The 21,501-nt window shown below is 45.0% G+C and overlaps 2 protein-coding genes across 2 annotated transcripts in view; both read right to left on the minus strand.

Moving 5' to 3' along the window:
- The window catches only part of LCK (LCK proto-oncogene, Src family tyrosine kinase), a 36,477-nt gene extending 24,999 nt beyond the window's left edge, over positions 1–11,478 (minus strand). The window contains exons 1-2 of the mRNA XM_007431958.4: positions 11,140–11,478; positions 391–497 (exon numbers count right to left, since the gene is read on the minus strand). Coding sequence (XP_007432020.1) covers positions 391–492 — 102 coding nt within the window. The 5' untranslated portion in view covers positions 493–497; positions 11,140–11,478. The remainder of the gene's footprint in view (positions 1–390; positions 498–11,139) is intronic.
- Positions 11,479–12,101: 623 nt separating this feature from the next.
- Positions 12,102–21,066, minus strand: FAM167B (family with sequence similarity 167 member B). Its single transcript, XM_007431957.4, has 2 exons — positions 20,431–21,066; positions 12,102–17,598 (listed from the first exon to the last, which is right to left on the minus strand). The coding sequence occupies exons 1-2, from the start codon at positions 20,737–20,739 to the stop codon at positions 17,335–17,337; spliced, it is 573 nt and encodes a 190-aa protein (XP_007432019.1). The 5' UTR covers positions 20,740–21,066; the 3' UTR covers positions 12,102–17,334.
- Between the last annotated feature and the right edge of the window lie 435 nt (positions 21,067–21,501).

A 21,501-nucleotide genomic window follows, 5' to 3' on the forward strand; every position in this document is an offset into this window, starting at 1 on the left:
CGCCGGGTTAAGAATCCCCAGTTTACAGATGATCCATAGTTAAGAACAGAGCCTATTGTAGCAAAATTCAAGTTAAATACACAATAATTCGAATTAAACGTACAATGGTTCAAGTTAATTACACAATACTACATATACAGTATTATACAATAATATTGTTCCAGCTTACATACTAATTCGACTTAAGGACAGACCTTGGGAACGGAACTCGTTCTTAAACTGGGGACTCCCTGTATTTCAGGGAACAGCTGGAATACACAAGCCAGTGTGCAGGAGCTTAGGGTGAGACTTTGTACCATGCATATAAAAGGGCCACAATAAGTTTTCAAAAAGGAGTTCTGGGATTAATCTCCAGATGAGGACACCAGAGCAATGAGTGGGATTTCTCACCTGAGGCTTGGTGGCTGGATCAATAGGATAGTGACACACCTCACAAATCTCAGTGCCCATGGCCAAATCATCATCATAGTCTAAACTGTAGCAGCAACCCATAATGTCTGCAAAGACAAGAGGGAGAAGAGAACCGAGACATAAACAAGCCATGAGCCCAGGTTCAAAGCTCTGAACATCTAAGCAAGATCTTCAGCAAACCTAGTCAATGAAGTCAGAACTGAAAACAAATAAAAGGAAAAGGAAATGAATTTGTAACAAAATACATAGTCCATCATCCATGATATCCCTGGATTTAACTGACAGGTATTGGAAGAACAGCAATACATTCCCTTGCCCAGAATATGTCATATCACAGTGGGTACACTAAGTGGGTGGAACATCGGGAATATCTGGAAATCACATTTTCCCAGGATTAACCAATTCTGTTTTTCAGTCCTGGAGAAATGTGATATCCCTGAAGGGGCCGCATAGCACTAACTACAGGAGTCATCGTCAAGGAGAACATTTTGCATTTTTTCTGGTTGGAAAAGCATCTTCTAAACAGTCACTGTAGCATTTGAGGTCTCGGTCTTCTTGGTCTTCACAACATGCTCTTCTCATCTTCTTATAACTTTAGGAATTTTTTACATCAAGCAAGTATAAAATGCATTGTTTTAATTATTAGATCTTCAAGACCCTCAAAGCAATCGAGAAGAATGAAAAAAAAAAAACAAAGATACGGGAAAGGCTTTAGAAATGTTTACAACAAATGAAAAACAGGAAGTTTACATGGATCATAAAATAAATATTACTGTATGCCAAAACCCCCTAAAGTGTTGAGAAAGCAAATTCAGAGGGTCACCCCTCTGAAACAGTTTTCGGTAACAGTGGCTATTGTTTTTGCTGGACCCACCCTCAGGACACAGCCTTTCTCTCCTTCCAGCCCACCACAAATGCAGCCTCCATCTTGGGCTGCTCTGCTTCTAAAGAGGTTCAAGCACTTCAGTTGTCCTGATACAAGTCTTGACATACTAATATTCTACTATGCCTAATTGATATTGTTCCCAATGCCATGGTGAGGGGCTAGCAGGATATCTAAAGGGTATAGTAAAAAAAAAAGTCAAGATGGTAACCTCAATGGTGAGATCAAAGCTCCATCTAATTTTTACATGTGTCCTGTGCAGCCATAAAAACAGATGGAGCTTCAGTCGCACCATTGCAGGTACCATCCTGACATCCCATTCAGCGCTTTCAGCTGTTGCAGGGATACCCCACCCCATTTGGGCTCGAGATGCAGGAGAAACCAGGCACGTGGCTTCCAATCCACGTAATGCCTTACCAGAACCATGCAAAGTTTCCCCCAGGCATTAAACAGCCTCCTTTTCCCAGGCCTAGTGTCCTGAAAGACTGTTAGACCTACGTGTGTGTGTGTGTGTGTATGTGTGTTTAGCAGTCTTTGGGAAAAGTACTAGACCTGTGTTTAAAAACAGGAGTAGTGCTGTCCATATGGAAGGTCAGTTTCATCTGGAAAAGCGATCTGAGTTCTGCCTGGTGTGTGTTGCTAGTTCTATCCCAGATGAGGGCATTGTAAGTTTTCCGGTGGTTCTTTCACATGTGCCTGCTTTCTGCTGTTTTTATTATTTGGGGATGCGATTCTGCATTCTCCAGTGTCATTTTGGAGTCTACGGGATACTTCTGGGTGCTGCCAACCACAATCGCTTGCTACCAACTCTTCAGCACTTTGTTTGGAAGCTGAGGAGAAATTGGTAAGCGTTTGGCCAGTTTTCAAATCCACCCCACGCAATAGGAGGACCAGTAAACCTGTGTTGAAAAATAGCCTAAATGAAAGTTGGTGGTGGGTCTGGAAAGAAGGGGAAGGAGTTCTCTCAATGTGCCCTGCAAGCTACCTCCCGCTTCAGCCCACACTCCTCTTCTGTCCCACCAACCTCTCAGCTGGGCTATTTTTGGACATCAGCCTACCAGTTTCTCAGGAAATCAGTAAGCCCATATTCAGAAATAGCCTGAGATACAGATCACACCTGCACCTGCCCTCCCTCCTAAGCCCCCAGCCACACTTACCCAAGCCTGCCAACCACACATTCACGAGTGTTCAGTGGTGGACTTCTCCCCTGCTAGTGATGCCTGGAGGAGAAATCAATCAATCGCTACTCTTCAATTGTCCCACAGTCAAGCTGTATGGACAGGTCATATGTAAGCCTCGTTGCTGAGGCGCATGAATGACTGGCCACTGGAAAAAGCACAAATTGTGGGGACAATAGGAGGAGGAAGGAGTATTAGGTATGTTCACCACCTTGAGTTATTTATAAAAATAATAAAGGCAGGGTAAAAAAAAATCTAAAAAAAATTATGCTAACATTTTTTGTTGTCAACTCAAGGAATACATATTAATACAACTGTGAGAAAAACACTGCGATTGATTTTATATCCCACCTTTCTTTCAGGCCCTCATAGCACTCCCTGCTCCTATTTTTCCCACAGCCCTGCAAGGTAAGCTGGGCTGAAAGAGAGTGATTGGCCCAAAGTCACTCAAGGAGCTTCCAGGGCTGAGGAAGAGCCAGAACCCCAGCCTCCCAAGTCCTAAGCCACTATCTCCACCCTTGCACCACGCTCTCAGTTCCCTCAGACATAAGGGAGAACTTCCATATCTACTTCCCTCAACAGACTGATGAGCACAAAAGGATCTATTTCTTTTTCAGGACCCTAGACAAGTGCATAGGCAGAAACTGCAAGTATAGAGTTATTTCTCAGCAAAAATGCACTGCCCTCTTGTCACCAGCAGTTATTACAGTAAATAACTTTCACTCACAGCTTAAGTATAGCAGTTATTGTCAGCCCTCTGCCTCTGGAGCAGCAAATCCACATTGGAAATCTTTCACTGTGCAAGTGCCTCACATAGAGAAAGGACTCTGGTATACACATTGCTCAAGTCAGGTCCTCAAGAACTCAAGAAGAGCCTTGCTGGACCAAGCCAAGGCCTGTCTTAGTCTAGAATGTCTCTCTTACAAGGGCCAGCCAGATATACCTGGGGAGCCCCTCCCTCCCTGATGCTCCCCTGCAACTGGTACTTGTAAGTGCAATGTCCCAACCCAGAAGTAGCATTGATTGTTTAAGACCAGTTGCCTTTACTAGATTATCTTCCATGAATTTATCTAATCTCCCTTTTAAAACCATCCAACTTCATGGCCATCACCACCTCTTGTAATGAATTCCACAGGCTAATTATGCACTGCATAAGAAAGTACTTTCTTTTGTCTGTTCTAGATCTTCTTTGGATTCGCTTCACTAGATGATCTTGGTCCTAGGCTTTGTCAAGAAGGAGAAGTTTCTCCCTGTCCATTTGCTCCATGTCATGCCTCTTGCCAAAGTATTATTCACACCGATTGGCAGCAGCTTTCCAAGGTGTCAGGTAGGAGGATCTCCCAACTGTACTTGAAACTGGAGATCATTTGTAAAGAAAGCAATGGCTGCATCACAATATAGTGGTGGATTAATGGCCAACCAGGCTGAAAAAGAAGAGTGAGGATCAAGGAACAGAAGCTGCCTTCCTTAATCTGATGCCCCAATTTAGTGGCTTTCTGATATATCAGGACTGCAACTTCCAAAAAAGTATCCTTGGAAATCTGAGAAATTCTAACTTCAGAAGCTGAAAGGCACCAGGTTGGGCTGAGTTCACACAACACACTAAACTCTCAACCCAGGTTAACAATAGACCATAGCGATATTCAAATGACAGACTATACCCAAAGAAGTAATCATAGATTGTCTTATTGTGATGGACAGGTTCACATCACAGGCAAAGCAAGAGCAGGGATTCCACAACCCAAACCAGGTTAATCCCATTTTAGCCTTGACTACTATGCTGTGTGAATGCATAAGCCAAAAAGAAAGGCTGATAAAAATGAATTGATCTTGATTACAGAAAAAAAAACAGAATATATGCATATAAAAGCTTCCATAAAATATAACATCTAATAATTAACAAAATTTCAATATATAATATTCTTTAGTTGTTTCAGCCCACACTTGAAACATTTGGATAGATATTTTGATAGATATTTTCTTGGTACAAGTTCTTGTTGCTAGACAAAAGAATTTTGCCACCATATCATTTACCTTCAGGGTATTCTCAGAGAACAAATAAGAGAATATTCAGCTGGTCAGGGACTGGTATACTGGAGCATTGAACTGGGGTCTTGAAAGTGTCTATCAGTATCTTGGATAGATAAGTGAAATTAAATTGTCCACAGAGAAGTAACTTTGATTTGCTCTTACAGAATGAAGTAGCCTTGCAGATGGACTGAAGTCTTGCCAAAACTCGGTTTCTACAACCCCATGTTTAATTACCTCCTTGGCTTTATCGAGCCAGAATGAAGTGGGAACTCAGGGGACAAGCCATAGTTGACCATTTTGTCATGCCTTCCCTCTTCCACCCATTGAGATCCAAAGCTATCTATTACTATTTGTGGGAGCAGTTCTGCTGGAGCGAAATTGACTCATGGCCAGATAAAAATCATCTACTGCCAAACTTGGATTCCGTGCTAGGAAACCTGGCCTCCAGACTCAGTGGCTGTGTCTGGAAAATATTTACGTGGTTTAAAAAGGGATTTTTAAAAACTGGTTCTTTTTCATTGATAACCAGGTTGGAGGCAAGGCCTGGATGCATCTCACACAAGGGTTGTGCTCTTGGCTTAACAACCAAAAATTTGGTTTCAGCAGCGATGTGCTTGTCTCCTGATTTCAGTGGAATTTTGATGCTGCCAAAAAGCCCCTTTGAGCTAAGAGAGAAGCAGTTTTCGGGGGTATCTTTGTGATGGGGAGTGGGTGGGTCAAGAAGGTGGCTGAAACCATATTGATCAAAGCCCCACCCCCAGAGTGGGGGTGGATATCATGCAAAATCTCATACATGACATCGTGTAACCTTGGTGCCACTTGGCTCTGAGAGCTTAAAGGAAGGTGGGCTGTTTCTCCCATTCTGATAAACCGTCTGTGAGTCTTAGTGCTATTGAAGAATACCATTTTTCTTGGTCTGTTTTTTGATTATTGAAAACCAGCAACTCTTCCCTGCAGTATTGGGCTACAATGTGGAGGGAACCTCTTAACATCCAATATGGGTCATTCACTGAATAGCAGCATCGTCCACGTACATTAGGAGGGTGGGTGGCTTTTATGTGTTGATTTATTTTTCCTACCAGAGATGTTGGATTGCAATTGTTTTTCTTTGAATATTTCATTGTACATCACCTTGTTGTAAGACGCCGAGATGAGTGTAAGATGTGAGATGAATGGTTCAGGGGCATACAAATTTAAAGGAGGAGGAGGAGGAGGAAGAAGGCATTAATCAACCAAATTCATGGAAATCAAGGAGCAATTGTCATTTTATGAGTGAATTAATATAAAACTGAAACAGGACTAAAATATATCCCTGACTGCTTTTACTGTTGGAATAGGATTGCAGAGAGAGGCAGCCTCTCTGGATCTTCCTCTAAGCTTGATATTACTACAGTTTATAGCAGCAGTTCTTTGTCAAAGGAGGAAGAGAGGTGGAAAACTTTACACCTTTTTCTTCTTTTTCTTTTTTTGATAAACAGTTTTGTAATTTTCAGTGGACCGCAGCAAAAGAAGGGGATAAAGGGTAAGGTCAGGGACGGGCAGTCTTAAAGGCACAGACAGACAAACACAGACACAAGAAATATATCCATGCTAGAACACTACTGGAAAAAAGGGAAGCTCTTGATGAATGCGTATACAGATAATCCTTGCTTAACGACCATTCATTTAACAACAGTTTAAAGTTACAAAGGCCTTGGAAAAAGTGCTTTACGGCCTGTACTTGCACTTACAACTGTCACAAACCATCTCACCACCCCCCACAGTCATGTGATCGCAATTTGCGACCATTTTTACAATGGTCGGTAAGCGAATCATGTGGTTGTTAAGCGAATCCAGCTTAACGACAGTGGTGATTTGCTTAATGACCACTCTGCTGAACAATCAATTTTCCAGTCCCTATTGTGGTCTTTAAGCAGGGACTACCTGTAATACAATTGTATTCTGGATTAAATGAGTGGCTGTTGTTGCATTGCCATCATAGAACAATGTTTAGAGCAGGAGTTTTCAAACTATGGATTGTGGCCTTTTGGGGACTGGTAAGCAAATCTGAAGGGGAGCCCACAAATTTGGGGGGGGGGGGTTTACACACAAAGCAGGAACTCTACAAGAACTTGTTCCTGCTCTGTCTGGAGAAGCTGAGAGATGACTTCGCATACATAAATTTCATGAGTTATATACCCAAAGCTGGATTGCTGTCAAAAATCACTCTTGCTCTTCCTGGACAAGCTGACTTCAGAATCAGGATTTTCTACCGTTGCTGGAATAAAAAGCAAATATTGATCCAGAATAAGGGTACGGTGTGATTGCCTCAAAAATAAAGCAGTTTCCCAGAATTATGCAAAACTAAAGCAAGTTCATCCTACCCATTAAGAAATAGGATTTTAAATTTGACTGTTCGATTGTTTATTTCCAACAAAAAGCTTTTATTTTTGAAAGCTGCAAGATTCTATCGTAGCTTTATTTGAAAAATAGATTAAAATTAATTATTAAAAGGCAATGTATTATTTATTTTGTGCCCAACCCTAACTCCATTTAAAGCATTAGTTTTATGTGGGGGAACAAATTTATTTATAATTTTAGTGGGTGACAGCACAACAAAGTTTGAGAACTCCTGCTTTACAGCGGTGTTTCTCAACCTTGGCCATTTTAAGATATGTGGACTTCAACTCCCAGAATTCCCCAGCCAGCATGCTGGCTGGGGAATTCTGGGAGTTGAAGTCCACACATCTTAAAATGGCCAAGGTTGAGAAACACTGTTGTAAAGCATAAAGTAAACAGCAAAAGAACATTCACCCTCCCAATTCTGCCAAAAGGGAAACAGAAGACAGTGGGAGGAACGACAAGGAAGATGCAGGGATCAGAAGCAAAAGCTTTCTTTCTTTTCAGCCACATGTATTTAGCACCTTCATTCCGGCCAGGAGGGGTGTTTAAGACTACAATCCTTAGTATCCTTGTTAAAAGCAGGCCCAGCACCCTACCTTTACAGAAGCATTTGGGGTTGCATCAGAGGTGCACAGAAGTAGCCCCAGCGTGGAAGTCAAACTTCCCCAACTGGGCACCCTCCACACGCACTGGACTTTATCTCCTGTCATCTCTAACCAGCACCAGCTTGTGGGACAGGACACAGGGGTTCTCTGAAGGAATTCCAAGTGTGGTTTACTTACTACTCTTTTGTCCAGCCTTGCCTACAAGGAGCTGAGGGCTGTCCACAGAGAACCCCTTTTAGCCCTCATAAGGGCCCTTGGAGGTAGGTTAGGCTGTGATATACCCATTGAACTTAAGGTCTCTCCATTGATGGTCTGTTCCACACTCACCCTTCAAACTCTCAGACGTGGTTAAAGGTTTGCCCTCACTGCAGCTGACCTTGACTCACTGAGATCCTCCTCATGAAGGCTGATCAATGAGAAAGCATCCGGTGCCCCCTCCACTCTTAGATCACTTACTTGGCAAGTTTAGAAAATCCCCACATGCACCCTCAGGAGTGAAAACTGCTGTGATATCACCCCTCAGCTCACAACTCATTTGAATAAAGGATGGGGTAACGGTAGCACCTTGGCAGGATGAAACTACCCCATCACCCCTATGGGCTCTGAAGGTGCAAATTCCCAATAAAAGGAAAACAACCTATCCAGAAACTGTGTGGAGTCTACTGCTCCAGAAGGAAAACCAGACAGCAGCGTCCCTTCAGCTGGGCCCTAAACGAATGAAGTCAGCTTCCCAGGAGAGAGAACGCACAGGGCATGGAGTCGGTCTGGGAGTGGAGCAAATGCCATGTGTGAGTCCAACAGTCAAGGCACAGGGGGAAGCAAGAGCAGGAGAATGTCAAGCTACTATAACGACAGAGGAACATAAGAGCTGTGCTGGATCAGACCAAAATTCTATTTCCTCTTCCGTCCAAGTTTCCAGCAGCAGAGCCAGATGTCAGTAGAAGCCCTCCGTCCATCACATCATGCGCAGAAGAGCACCCTCCTCCTTGTGATCTTCAACAGCTGGTACTGAGTGCCACACTGCTTCTGATATGGAGAGTAATACCCAAGACCTTTCTTCACGTGCACCTATTCACAGGGCAGACATGTGAATCTTTTTGCAACCTCTTTCTGCCATATCCTGAGCAAGTGGCCATCCTCTCCAGCACATGAGTAACACAGCCTTAAGTCATCCTTAGCCAGGCTGGTTATATTCTCTTCCTTATTCCTGCTCTATCCAAGAGCGGTCTCAAGGTCTGTGCAATCTGTTAGGCTCCGTCCCCCACGACCTTGGAGGCATCGGGCGATTGGGGTGCCTGGAACAGAGGCAAAGTAGGCAGGAGAGCAATCCTCAAGGGGACGTCATCTATTTTTGCATTCTTTTAATTTCAGAAAGCAGGCTAGACATGTTGGATGTCTGACAGCTTTGCAGTACAATCTTAACTGGCTGATGCATAAGTGTGTCTGTGTTTGTCTGTCTGTGCCTTTAAGACATGGCCTAAACAGCCCCTTCCAATGCTGTCATTTTGAAATCAATTCCAAAGAACAGCCTGGCACTTCCCTGAAGAACATTTTAGAGAACTACAGAATAAACAAAATGGCCCCGACTTTTACCAGGCGTGCATGCACCTCAGTTGGGTGACACCGTTTTTCTTGCTAATAATCCCGCGCCTTTAACAGTGGCTTAAGAAGCATAAATCTAAACAATTCCCTTCAATGTGGCTTCCAAAAGACAGATGTTGTATTCTCATCCTCCTGCTTAAAGGTACAAATGTTGCACGCAGTAAAAAGCATCAAGACTGATCCTGAAAACATTGCTTTCCTTTAAATTCTGCAACGTTACGTTCAATTCTGTATTTCACCTTCTTTTGTTCCACGTTCCACATTCTGAAATAGCCTTTCACTGAAAGAGAATATGAGCGTAACGCCGGGAGCAGCAGCAGAGGCTCCAGTGTGGTTCTCCTTCTAACATCTCCTGAAACACCATCACTGATTCACAAGATTCTCATCGTTCCTAGTTGGGAAGTGACTCCCAGGCTGAGTATTCAGAAGAGGCAATCTTGGTATATCAATAAAAAGTGGATCTGGTGGAATATAAAATGGAACTGGGTCCATCGAATAGGCTGTATTGGAAACACGCAGGGTATTGCTGGGGAGGCACATTTAAAATAAAAGGGGTATGTTTTTACCAATGGTTGATAAAACTGTGTAGAGAGTGACAGAACCAGCTCTTACAGGAGGCAGAGTGAACTGGATTTGGTCTGTCCCAGAAGAACAACAAAGGTTTCCTGCCAGGTAAGGAGAGAAAGAAAAAATATTTTTCTCCCTCCATTGTTGGACTTGACAACTTTATACCTTGATCTGGAGAAGGCACCTTCTCTCTACAGTATTCTTTAGCCCGGAAAGGCATCTTGGGTGAGCTGTAGGGGATGATTCAAGGAGCCCCCAATTCCAATCTTGCATCAGCCACACTTTCCTTAGCTTCTGCATACCCATAAGCGTATTTACCAGGGAAATAATCTTATTTGCTTTGGATTTACTTCTGACCAAGCCAGTGAGAATGAGGTCGTCCTCTAAGTGAAGGAAGGTAACCGGGCAGGATGGCTACAGATCCCAGAGCAAGATTTTGTCTGTGTGTGCCTTCAAGTCAGTCTTGATCCCTGGCAACGGCCTGGACAAGTCCATGACATTTTTTTTGGTAATATTTTTCAGAGGTGGATTGCCCTGGCCCAAAGTCACCCACCCACCCAACCAAATTCAGGGACACTGATTTTCAGAAATGTCCGGAATCATAAATTGCTGTGTAACTGCAATATATTGCTATTTTGAAACTAAATTATTGGACCGTAGTACCTCCCTTCCCCAACCAGATTGGCTGGATTTTGAAGGCAGTTGAAGCCCAACACATCTAGAAGGCAACTAGTTGGCTAGCTAACATTTGATGTAATCTCTAAATTCATTTTCTTGAAGTCCTGAATGCTTCCTGTCCCCCTTGGCATTCTTATATGCCTTTTTTTGCTGTCTTCTCCCCCTTTAATTTTCATTTAGGGTTTCTCCATTAAGATTTACTTCATGATATTTCTACAGGCAATCATTTGTTTATCGATCGCGCATATTTTACAATATTACAGATGTGCCCATTTGCCACGAACTTGTTTGTTGCATGCTTTACGTTGTAAGATGCCTTGAAAATTCATCCCAGACAGAAGAACAGATATAAATCGAACAAATGCCTGAATATAGTTAGTATCTCTCTCACAAATATACACACAAACTTAACACACTTCATATATATCTCTAATTTAAAGTTGGGAGATTGCAGTCGTAACACCTTCTATTTCTTCTTTTGAAATCAGATATGTTACCACTAGTCGTTAAATTGCTACTTTAACTACTACTTCTAGCGGCTAGAGTACTACTGACACCAGTAGAGTCAGTGTTCAATTGAATCCTTAGAAGCCAACAGACAAAAAAGAAATGTAAACAGTGGTAACATCTGCTTATAGCCCAAGCACTTTCCCTCAAACCCGCCAAAGAAGAAAATGTTAAAAGAACATCTGAAGCGGAGCTGAAGGGTCTCCCATGAGAGAGAAATGCATCAAGAGAGCCAAGGCAACTTTGCTCTTGGGTCTGAAAGTAAGCCTCCTCTCAGTTCTCGTCCATTACTTACTTTTAGTCAGGGTGGAATAAACCAGCTTCTCCTTGGTTCCCACAATTTGAAAGGGAGGGAAAGGACTTCCTCATCACACTGTAGCGTTAATCCACACTTGTTTAGGTGGAGATAATTCCTTGCAGACCAGGAAATCAGACATCTTCTTCACCTCTTTCTTTCTTTCTCTCTCTCTCTCTCTCTCTGTCTCTTGCCACCTTTCCTGCTGATTTCCTGCCCTCTAAGAGCTCTGCAGAGGCAACACTAGAAGTGTGTTTTTAGCACTTGTTTGACCACAAAAAGTTCTAAAGCAGCCCCAAAGTTTCCTGCCAACTTCAACCCTCCCCTTCTTCAGTTCTATAGCTGAATCGTGTGGCTGGCCCCCTATGGATCTTCTGACCCACATGGCGTGCAACCTTGACACATGACCTGGGCTGTGCCTTTTGAACCCGGGGAACCATTGCACTGGGGAGAAGACAGAGACTGTATGAATTGAAAGGATGTTTCAGGAATGTTTCCAGGCATCCACATTCATGTCAATGGAGCCTAGTGGTCTACGTTCCAGACTTGGTCCAGAGTGATCTCACGATGCCTTCTCTCAGCTTGATTTTCCTCATATAGAATCCCCAGAGCTCTAATGATTCTCCTTTCTGAATGGGGCAGCTGACTAGCCAGGAAACAATTCCAGAGAATTGCTCTTCTGGTGGACCTGGAAGGACAGGACATGGTGACACAGTCAGTCACAACCAAGTTCAGAAGACTGTCTTGCCCCCCCACGTTGATTTTTGTCCCCTCATCCTGACATCTTTATTGCTTAAGTTTCATTCATGTACTCCAAAACTTCAAGTCACACCCAACACTTTGATGGCTATATGATAGGTTTGTTCTTTCATTTGAAATGGGATAGTCTTTATGGACACTTTCTGGAGCAAAATGCCTTAAGGAGGAATTGCACAGATGAACATGATGAATAAATCCCACTTGGAATGTTTATTTCTCACAAACATGTGTCAGTGAAACAAAGAAATAATAAATAACCAGCTAAGAAGGGGAGGATAAGTAGAAAATAAACTAGGGCACTGGAAGTTGAGACTATAGCTGGAGAGATGAGGACAGTGAGATGATTGGAAACAATGAGAACTTGCACACAGAACATATCCAGTAAAAACACTATGCAGCTTTTCTGTCTTTCTAGGAAGGAAGGGAGGGAGGGAGGGTAGCAATTGTGGAAAAAAACAGGAGGGGTTCAAAGGAAGACAGCTGTCCCTTGGACTCCTGAAATGAGGTAGAGAGAGCCAGGTTTTAATTGCCCCATGAGAAGAGGGCTAGAGGATGGCTCATTATTTAAAGTTATAAATTGCATCAATATTTTTTTTACTTAAGGCAGTAAAACTATTCAGTTAAAAGATAATCCCAAGTGTTATTTCCATATTTGTGGTTTTCCCCATATGCTCCCATTTTGTGAGGACCATTTGCTTAATGGACTAAAAACAGAGGAGGAAAAATTACACAAGCATAGCATGAGAAGAAAGGGGAAACCCCTAAGAATCTAGACAACAAGAAGATTTCCATGCTGAAAGGTTCACTGGGAACTACTTGACCTCTCGGTGGCTTTGTTACCATTGACCATGGTATCCTCCTGGATCAGCTCTGGCGATTGGGAGCGGGCGGCACTGCGTTGTGCTATTTCTCTTCCTTCCTGTGGGACCGATACCAGTCAGTGTTGATCAGGAGAGGTCCCACCCTCGGGCCCCACCGTGTGGGGTTCCGCAGGTTCGAATCTCTCTCCACTCCTGTTTCACATTTACATGAAGCCATTGGGGGAGATCACCCATTACCACGGGGTGAGATAGCATCAGTATGTATCACTCATACATACTGATACCCAGCTATACCCTTGGTGAATGAAGCAATGCTGTCGATGTCCTCTCTTGGTGCCTGGAGGCTGGCACCGAGATCCACAGGCTTCAGCTCAGCCCTGGCAAGACGGAGTGGCTTAGGGTTTTAGGGCCTTCTGGATATGCGACTTTGCCATCTTTGATGCTGGAGGGGGCTTCACTGCCCCAAACAGACCCAGTGCGCAATCTGGAGGTCCTTCTGGACTCATGACTACTGCTCAAGGAGCAGGTGGCAGTTGTGGCTTGGAGGGCCTTTCTGCAGCTTTGTGTTGCACCTGTTCCTGGGTCAAGAGGCTCTGCTTACAGTTACTCATGCCCTAGTTGCCTCCGAACGGACTACTGCAGCACGCTCCATATGGGGCTGCCCTTGAAGAGCATCTAGAAGCTTCAGCTGGTGCAAAACATGGCGGTGCAGGCAGTTCTGTGTGCCCCTAGAATGGCGCACATTACACCTCTGCTCCGCAAGCTGCACTGGTTGCCAGTTTGCTTCCGGGTTCAATTCAAGGTGCTGGTTTTGACCTTCAAAGCCCTGCATGGCCTGGGGCCAGGTTATCTGAGGGACCGCCTCTCCCTGATCACATCAGCTTGTCCCATCAGGTCTGGCAGGAGGTGTATGTTACGGGTCCCGTCTGCTAAGGAGCTCCATCTGATGGGACCCAGGAGACAAGCCTTTTCTGCCATGGCCCCCACCCTGTGGAACATCATCCTCCCCAAGGTGTGATTAGCCCCAACACTATTGACCTTCCAGAAATCTCTTAAAACGTGGTTTTTCCAGCAGGCCTGGAGTTCCCTTGGAAACAGCAAGCCAGTGAGATGGTTACATTATGTGTAGGTGTTCAGCTGTTTTTCATTATTAGACTTGCTTTAATTGCTTTATTTTATTGTACGTCATCCAGAGTCACATCCCTGAGATGGGCAGCTATATAAATTTGATAGATAAATACATAAATAAACAGAAGGGGTCAAAAAAAGGCCTGTTCTGATAGCTCTTCATGGACCTCTTGGAAGGAAGAGTCCTGGCCAGATCCAGCCCAGGGCCCACCTAGCCCATCATGCTGTCCCCCAGAGCGGCCAGTCCCTCTTTCTGGGTTGCTCCCTTACAGCTGGTCTTTGCAGTCATCTGCCACTTTCAGGGGGTGCTATGATTAAGATAGTAGCCACGGATGGCCTGATTCTCCAGGAATTCATCCCATTCTTCCTTAAAACCGTATACGTATACATGGGTGTATATGGGGATGGTCACCATATCTGATGGCATAACTTAACTCTGTCTTGAGTTTAAAAAACCTTCCTTTTAAAGGTGCTGAATCTCCTGACATTGCACTTTAATGGGTGACTAATATTGTGAGAGAGGGGGAAGAGCGGCTCTCTTCCCATATTCTGCGTACCGTGCACGATTTTCCAAGCCTCTATCCTGTCTTTTTTACTTGCCCACTCTAACCTTCATCATTTTGGTTGCCCTTGTGTGAACCATTTCGAGTTCTGCCGTATCTTTTTCGGGTCTAGTGACAAGAACAATGCCTAATTACAGCCTTGCAAAGCATTTCCTGCTTTCTGACATTGATCTTGGTATTACGTGCAACGTAATCAGGTTCTGTGCGGCTGCATATAAACTAAAGTTGTTGATCATTGCTAGAAGCAGCTAAATCCGATTGAACAGGGTTAGCCAAATATGGCTTGTTCTCAAACTTAAGACTGATTTTTGTCTGACTGTCTTTTTGATGGATGGAATTTATGCTTTGTTTTCTATGTATCCAGTTAATCATTATATATTCTTGCTGACTTTGTCAGAGGCTTATTTGTAAGTGAAGTTTGCGGTCCTTAAATTGTTTTTGGTTGATTTCTCTCTTATTTTTTTAGTTTCATTTTTTAAGGTGATTCTTAAATTATTCTGGCTCATGAGTCTTAACTTTTTCTATTCCTAATATTCCTTTTAGTCAAAATTTCTTGTATGTACCCTTTCTATTTATTTTAAACCTATTGGTCTAGCCTATGGATCTAAATTAGTGTTTCTCAACCTTGGCAACTTTAAGATGCATGGACTTCAACTCCCAGAATTCATTGCTGACTGGGGAATTCTGGGAGTTGAAGTCCAGACGTCTTAAAGTTGCCAAGGTTGAGAAGCACTGATCTAGAGTTACATTTGCCTCGTGATTCACTTTCTGCTGGTTAATGACCATAATAAAGATTGATAATAATGAATTATAATAAAGGAAGAAGAATAGAAGTGAGCAGAGGCCAAAGTAAACAAAGCAAAGATGAAGAGCAAGAGAATCATGATCTTGGTGTTTCTTTTTGTGTGTTTTACTCAGTTGTGCCAAGCTTGCTAACGTAACCACAAGAGTACTGTTTGCATACTCAGTCACAAAATGGCAAGGAGTGGGCTGACGAGGAAGTGGCATGCTTTACGGAGGTGTGTTCACATGTGCGCACACAGCACGTTAGCAGAATGGAGAAAATGCCTCCCCTTTGCAGTGACTATAAAGTGGAATACTGTAGGTGGTTTGGGAAGAAAAGCGGCTCTCTTTGGGCTCCGATGGCGTCTGAGTCCTTCCCTGTGTCTGAGTTAAAGTGGTCTCCGTCAGTTCTTAAGCCTGCCAAAAACCATCCCAGCATAAAATTTGGGGTCCCCCGGTGATCCCGATCCTGCCACCGAAAAGATGCTGGCAATTGCTGCTGTCCTCCTTTACGGCGTACAGGGCTTGTTCAGGATGAGGATCGGTGGACTCCCTGGCTTCGTTTTCCGCCCAAACATCATCAGAAGTGGGACGTGGCAGGGGACGTGACAGAGGGTGAAGCGGTGGCTTCAGCCACCTGCCAAAAGTTACTCCGGTTTGGGGCAACACTTTTGCCCGGGCGAATTCAGAGGGAGCCTGGGGTAGCCTGTGGCCCATAGCAGGAGAACGCTGACTCGGGGGGTGCACCAAGGCAGAGCTGACAGTTGTGCTCCCTTGGATGTGGGCTTCGTGCCATTCTCACACAAGCAGCTTACACAAGGAGAGTGCGATCGGAGAAAGCGAAAGCCGTTCTTAACAGGGGTGGTTTGCTTTGGGTGCCTCGTTTCCTGCTCGGCCTTAGAGTTTGTAAACAAGGGAGGGAAAGGGGAAAGTTCTTGGAAATACCATGGAAGGCCAACCGGTGTAAAGCTGCCCTTTGCACTACTACGGGCTGGCCGGTGGAGCACAGCAGAGGCAAAGCACCAAGGTGCGCCCTCATAAACAGCACGCAATGCTCAAGTGACACACTTCTTGTCATTGTTTTTAAAGTGTTTAACTGACCACAGCTGTGCAAAGCCACACCGACTGACATATAGTAAGAAGTAAGCAAGCAAACCTTCAAAACATACATGAGCAAAATTAAAGAGGAGCCACCGAGGGGTGATTCCCTTCCAGGTCAAAGGGACACATCGACCAGCAAAATTCTTCCCCTTGTTGTCACTGTCCCTCGTGTGTCCTCGGCCAGATCCAGCAGAGATTCCAGAGAGCCACAGCAGAGAAAACTTTAAGGGGAGGGGGGGTCAAAAAAGTCAAGATGGGGCTACAACTGTGGGATCAAAGCCCTGCCCTTTTTCTGCATACATCACAGGCTAAACTTTGGGTTGGCCCTTCTCTGAATCTGCAGGCTGGAGTTTGTGCTCCACCAAGACCCTCCCTAGACTTGTGAATCACAAAAAGAATGCTTATCATCCCTCTTGCTCCATATTGCCCCAGTGTAATGTGGGAAAGACCTTGGGAGACGGGGTGAAGAGATACTGCCTAGGGAACGGTCAGATAACAGGGGGGATAGCCCACAGCTGCATAATGGGTGGAGAAAAAAGCTCAGAAGAGACCCTTCCTAAGTTATCAGGCTCTACAGGTGAAGCAGGAGAGATGTACTTTCAGACTTGCAAGATTTTGTTAATGCAGTCTTACAATAAAGTAGAATTAGTTTATCTGGTTGTGTTTCCTATCTGGTCTAACTGGCAAGGCTGACACCTCTTCCTTTCATCTCCTTTTTCTACGCAGCAAAACTTCCCTCCTCGAAAGGGGCCTCACCTGAGCAAAGGCTGCCCCAGGCAGTTCCCTAGAATTCCCTACTTCCTTTTAGAATGTGTTTTATCTTCTAGCCCACATCCCTGAGGTTTCCTGGTGGTCTCCCATCCCTATACAAACCAGGACCCACCCTGCTTTGTTTCTGAGCCCAAAGCAGATCAGCCGAGTGAGACACGGGTTGCTTTACCCAGGCACGCAATCTGCGGGCACACTCTATGGGGCCCAAGATACCTCCTCATTGCAAACAGCCACAAGCGCCAAGCAAGCATGCAGTGGGCGAAGGTCCATCAGCACAAGGAGAAGCGGCGAGAGTTTATATTCATGCGGGTGACTCCAATGTGCTTGAGAGTGGTAGACAAGAGGAAAGCCATCTTGGGGGGGATGTTGCACAGCAGGTCTGAATCCTCCTCGCAGCCCTCCAGTTCGAAGGTGGCATCGTCCAGCATCTCTTTGTGCCGATGGCAAGCCTGCTCCACCTTCAGCTGGTGGATCTGGGCCCGCAGCGCCATCAGTTGCCGCGCCAGCTGGTGGTCCAGGGCCTGCATCTTCCTCTGGAACAAGAAACAGGGAAAGGATGGAGCAGGAGAGGATTTGCCTGACCCTGAAGTCAAATTAGCTCTGGACATGTTGTAAGTGAAGAAATAAGTACCAGCGGAGTCCCTGGTGGTCTCTGAGCTCGGTTGCTTGCTTACAGATGTTTCATTACCCGGCTAGGTCACATCATCCGTGCGCCTAGCTGGGTAATGAAACGTCTGCAAACAAACAACCAAGCTCAGAGACCACCAAGGACTCCGCAGTTCAACCCTGAGCTACAGATGTTCTCTTCTATTGAAATAAGTAACTCCTGCCCATCGCTTCACTGATGAAAGAATTCCAAAATGCGGAACTCGGCACGGGGGTCCAGAGGGAGGAGAAGGGAAGGCAAGTGACACCCGTCGTGATGTCCTCCCATGTATGATCCAATTATATAGCTGGTGTTAAGTTGACACATTGCTTCATTTGCATGATGGTTCCATGACACACATGACATCGTTTGCCTCCTTTCCAAGGGTGTTGCTGGGACGGCAAAGGAGAGCAAATGACATCAGGTGGAACATGACATCATTGCACAAATGACAAAAATGGTTCATCTGACATCCTTGTGGCTTCTACTGGATCCGACAAAACAACTTACAGTTCATTAACACACTTTACAGTTTGATTTATAACAAAAACCATGTTGTTCTACCTCTATCCTAAAATGCCCACCTCTTTAAACCCATTGAGCAGCTTAAACTTAGCCAGGCTTAATGCAGACCGGCCAGTGAGCAGCCAAACAGAGCCAAGGCTTATCCAAGGAAGCCTCCAGGGAAGGGCAACCACCTGGTCTCTCGATCTGAAGGAGGAGAGCAAAATATCTCGAGACAGAAGGGTGAGCCACTGCAAAGCCCACAAACAGGGTGTGGCCAAAAATGTCAAGGTGGTGGCTGCAACAGTTTCACAATCACAGTTCCACAACGCACATACGAAAGGGGGAGAGTTTTGATTGCACCGTTGCAGCCCCCATCGTCGCTTTCTTGACACACCCGCCCACAGAAGAGCGAGCAAACACAAAGGCAAAGCATGCCCACCAGTTCAGCTGTGGAGTTTCTCTTTTGCTCAGGTGAGGACAAAAGAGTAGGATACTCAGGACAAAACTCACCTTTTCATTTTCACTCCAGGCCTGGGAATCTCTCCAACCCCAAGCACCAGTTTGCAGCGCACAAGAGTGTTGTGCAAGTATTCTTTTATTTCGACATGATATTGATCTGCATATTCTGTCTGCTGTTCAATGCAGTGGCAGCATCAGATTGACCTTCTGAGGACTTGGAATTTCGATAAAGCCAGGCTTGGTTAGCATCTGATGGGGAACCTTCTAAGCAGCTCATCCTTGGCAGCTTTCAGATCTGTGGACTCCAACTCCCAGAACTCTGAAACAGATCTGAAAGCTGCCGAGAAAACTACACAGACCCATCCGTTTAGTCACCAGGAGCTGATCCTGACTCAAAGGAGAGTTGACTTTGTAAGACAGGATGAGGACTCTGCTCCCCAAGTGGTTCCTGAGCTACAATTCCCCATACCCACCCAACACACACCCAGCTAGGATTGCTGGAGAAATGTTCAGGATGGCCACGGATTCCCTATTGCTGAAATATATTGCTCCTCTCCTTCTTTTTCTCAAAATATGGGAATGTAGTCTGACTGTAGGTATATATACATACATACATACATACATACATACATACATACATACATACATATATTCAGAGACAAGGATTGGGTTTCACGTTACCACAGCTCATTTACCCACCGAATATTGCCACATTCTGGAACAAATGTTGGTAAGTAAGACTTTATTTGGGTCATAGACCAGCAGATACACCTAAAAGCCATTTGCAACAGCAGCAAAGATCCAAGAGGGAGCAGAACATGACCTGTGGCAAGATGTAAAAGTTTTAAAAGAGCTCAGCCATGTTGGATAATATTTGCTGCCACATCCTCATAGGTGCTAGGCAAAATTTAGCAATATTGTACTCAACAATAGCCTGCGATCTGCCAGCAGAAAAGACGTTTGCCCTGCCAATTAATAATATGTAGGCAGCCAAAGGTTCTAACCATAGTGTTAAGCACACGTGTTCTCCAACCTGGTGTCCCTACACCTTCGCTAGGACTACGACGGCAAAAAACTAGAAGCAAAACGAAAAGGAGTGCAGGATGTCTATCACTGCCACCGTAGGTGGCTCAATCCCAGAATATCACTTCATGGCCCCTATTAGGATCTGTCCTCTGTTCCTGAAAGTTTTCTGTTATTCCCAAACCACTTGCCCCAACTTGTCAGGAGGGCACCAGGTGAGGAAGCTGGTGTTGAGTTGGACGTAACAGGTTTCAAAACATTTCCCTGCCCAAAGCTTCCCGCTTCTTAAACCAGGGGAGACCAGGGGTGCCAGTGATGTCAGGTGTGACATGCCATCATCATCAGGGCTTTTAGCCTCTCGTTACAGCTGGGGAGGGAGGGGAGAAGCACAGCTTGCGAAAAGCTACTGACTAGGAGTTGGTCCCTGAGAGATGCTGACCTAAAGGGCTTTTCTCCTCTGCCTACCTTCTCCAGCTGCAGTGAGAAGCCCACTGTCCAGAAAAACAGGAGAGGTTAAGCTGAAGCGAGGAACAGCAGATGCTCCTGGTTGGAGATTGGAGAACTAGGACTTACAGTAGTTTTAGCTACTTTGCTGCCCCAGCTTCCAGTAGATTTAATCAACATTAATTATAATTGCCCCAAACACAGCTTCCTGGTAGGCCCATCTGACCCCTTTAGGCCAACGGAGAAGACTTCTCCTGCGATCTAGTTTCCCCAAAGGGCTACTTACCAGCTCCATCCGAAGCCATTCAAAGGCCATCCCAATGCTGGGGAACCCGCAAACAGACTTCAAGGGCACCTGGGCCTGATCCTCTTCTCCCACTGCCTCTTCACCCTGCTTCTCCGGGAGGGTCTTCAGAGCTCCATCCCGGAGCCCATTTCTCCAGGAGGGGCTTTGTACGTGGGCCTTCCACTCCAGGTAGGACGGGCGCCGCGTCTGTAACTTCAACTTTGCTGTCAAGGCCTTGACGCTGTCCAGGTTTTCCTCTTCCAAGTTCAATTCATCTTCCCCCAGTTCCTTGAACCTCACCAGGGCCATGGCAGAGGTGCTGGGCAGAGCGTGTGTCTCCACAGGGGACCAAATAACCAACTCCTTCTCCTTCTCGTTATGCACACTGCATGTATGTGTGCGTGCATAGACGAAAGCTGTTTATTCTTGGAACAATCAAGTCCGTGGAATTCTAAAAAAAGAACAGGAACTTTAATTATCCAGAGGTGAATGGTGGAGGGTTTTTTTAAGTACAGTATTGTCTCCAGCTGGGAGGAGACACCCTATTCTTTGAAAGGAAATTTCAACAGGAACATAAAAGACAGCAAGAGTGTAAAGTAATTTATCCTGCGCGGGCACTGCTTCCTTTCCTTATCATCAGCCAAGAAGTGTCATGGATCCTCCACCCACATCTGAAATGGGACGGAAAGATGAAAGGTCAACCCAGGATCTTCAATTTTTTATCAAGCCAAGTTATGCTTCCGCTAACCTTGGCATACTAAGAGTTGATTGGGGCAATTGTCCCCACATCTTCTCTGCCCTCTGGGCCCGCCCCAGTTTGCCTGTGACCTTGGCTTCTCCTTTAAGTACAAATTACTGTGTCAACAAGGAAGGTATAGCAGGAGCACCTCCTGCTGTTTGCCAACAAACCAAGCCACTTGATGTGCCTCAATGTAGCGTTGGGTTCTCCAGTAAATTCCAGGGCAAGCAGTGATGGGCATTGAAATGCACATACTTTACAAGTAGATGCAGGGGGCGTATTAGAAAGTCACAGACACAACAGTTTCCAGGATGGTAAGAAACAAGGGTGTC

This window comes from Python bivittatus, unplaced genomic scaffold, assembly GCF_059951505.1.
Source record: "Python bivittatus isolate LINGU-HERP-01145 unplaced genomic scaffold, Pbiv_v1 ctg000040_np1212, whole genome shotgun sequence".
NCBI lineage: Eukaryota > Metazoa > Chordata > Lepidosauria > Squamata > Pythonidae > Python > Python bivittatus.

Excerpts from the sequence above, each read along its gene's own strand:
- FAM167B (XM_007431957.4), bottom strand. The coding sequence starts at position 20,739 with ATGGCCCTGGTGAGGTTCAAGGAACTGGGGGAAGATGAATTGAACTTG. Across the intron at positions 17,599-20,430 it reads AATGGCTTCGGATGGAGCTG|AGGAAGATGCAGGCCCTGGA; the intron begins GTAAGTAGCCCT and ends TTCTTGTTCCAG.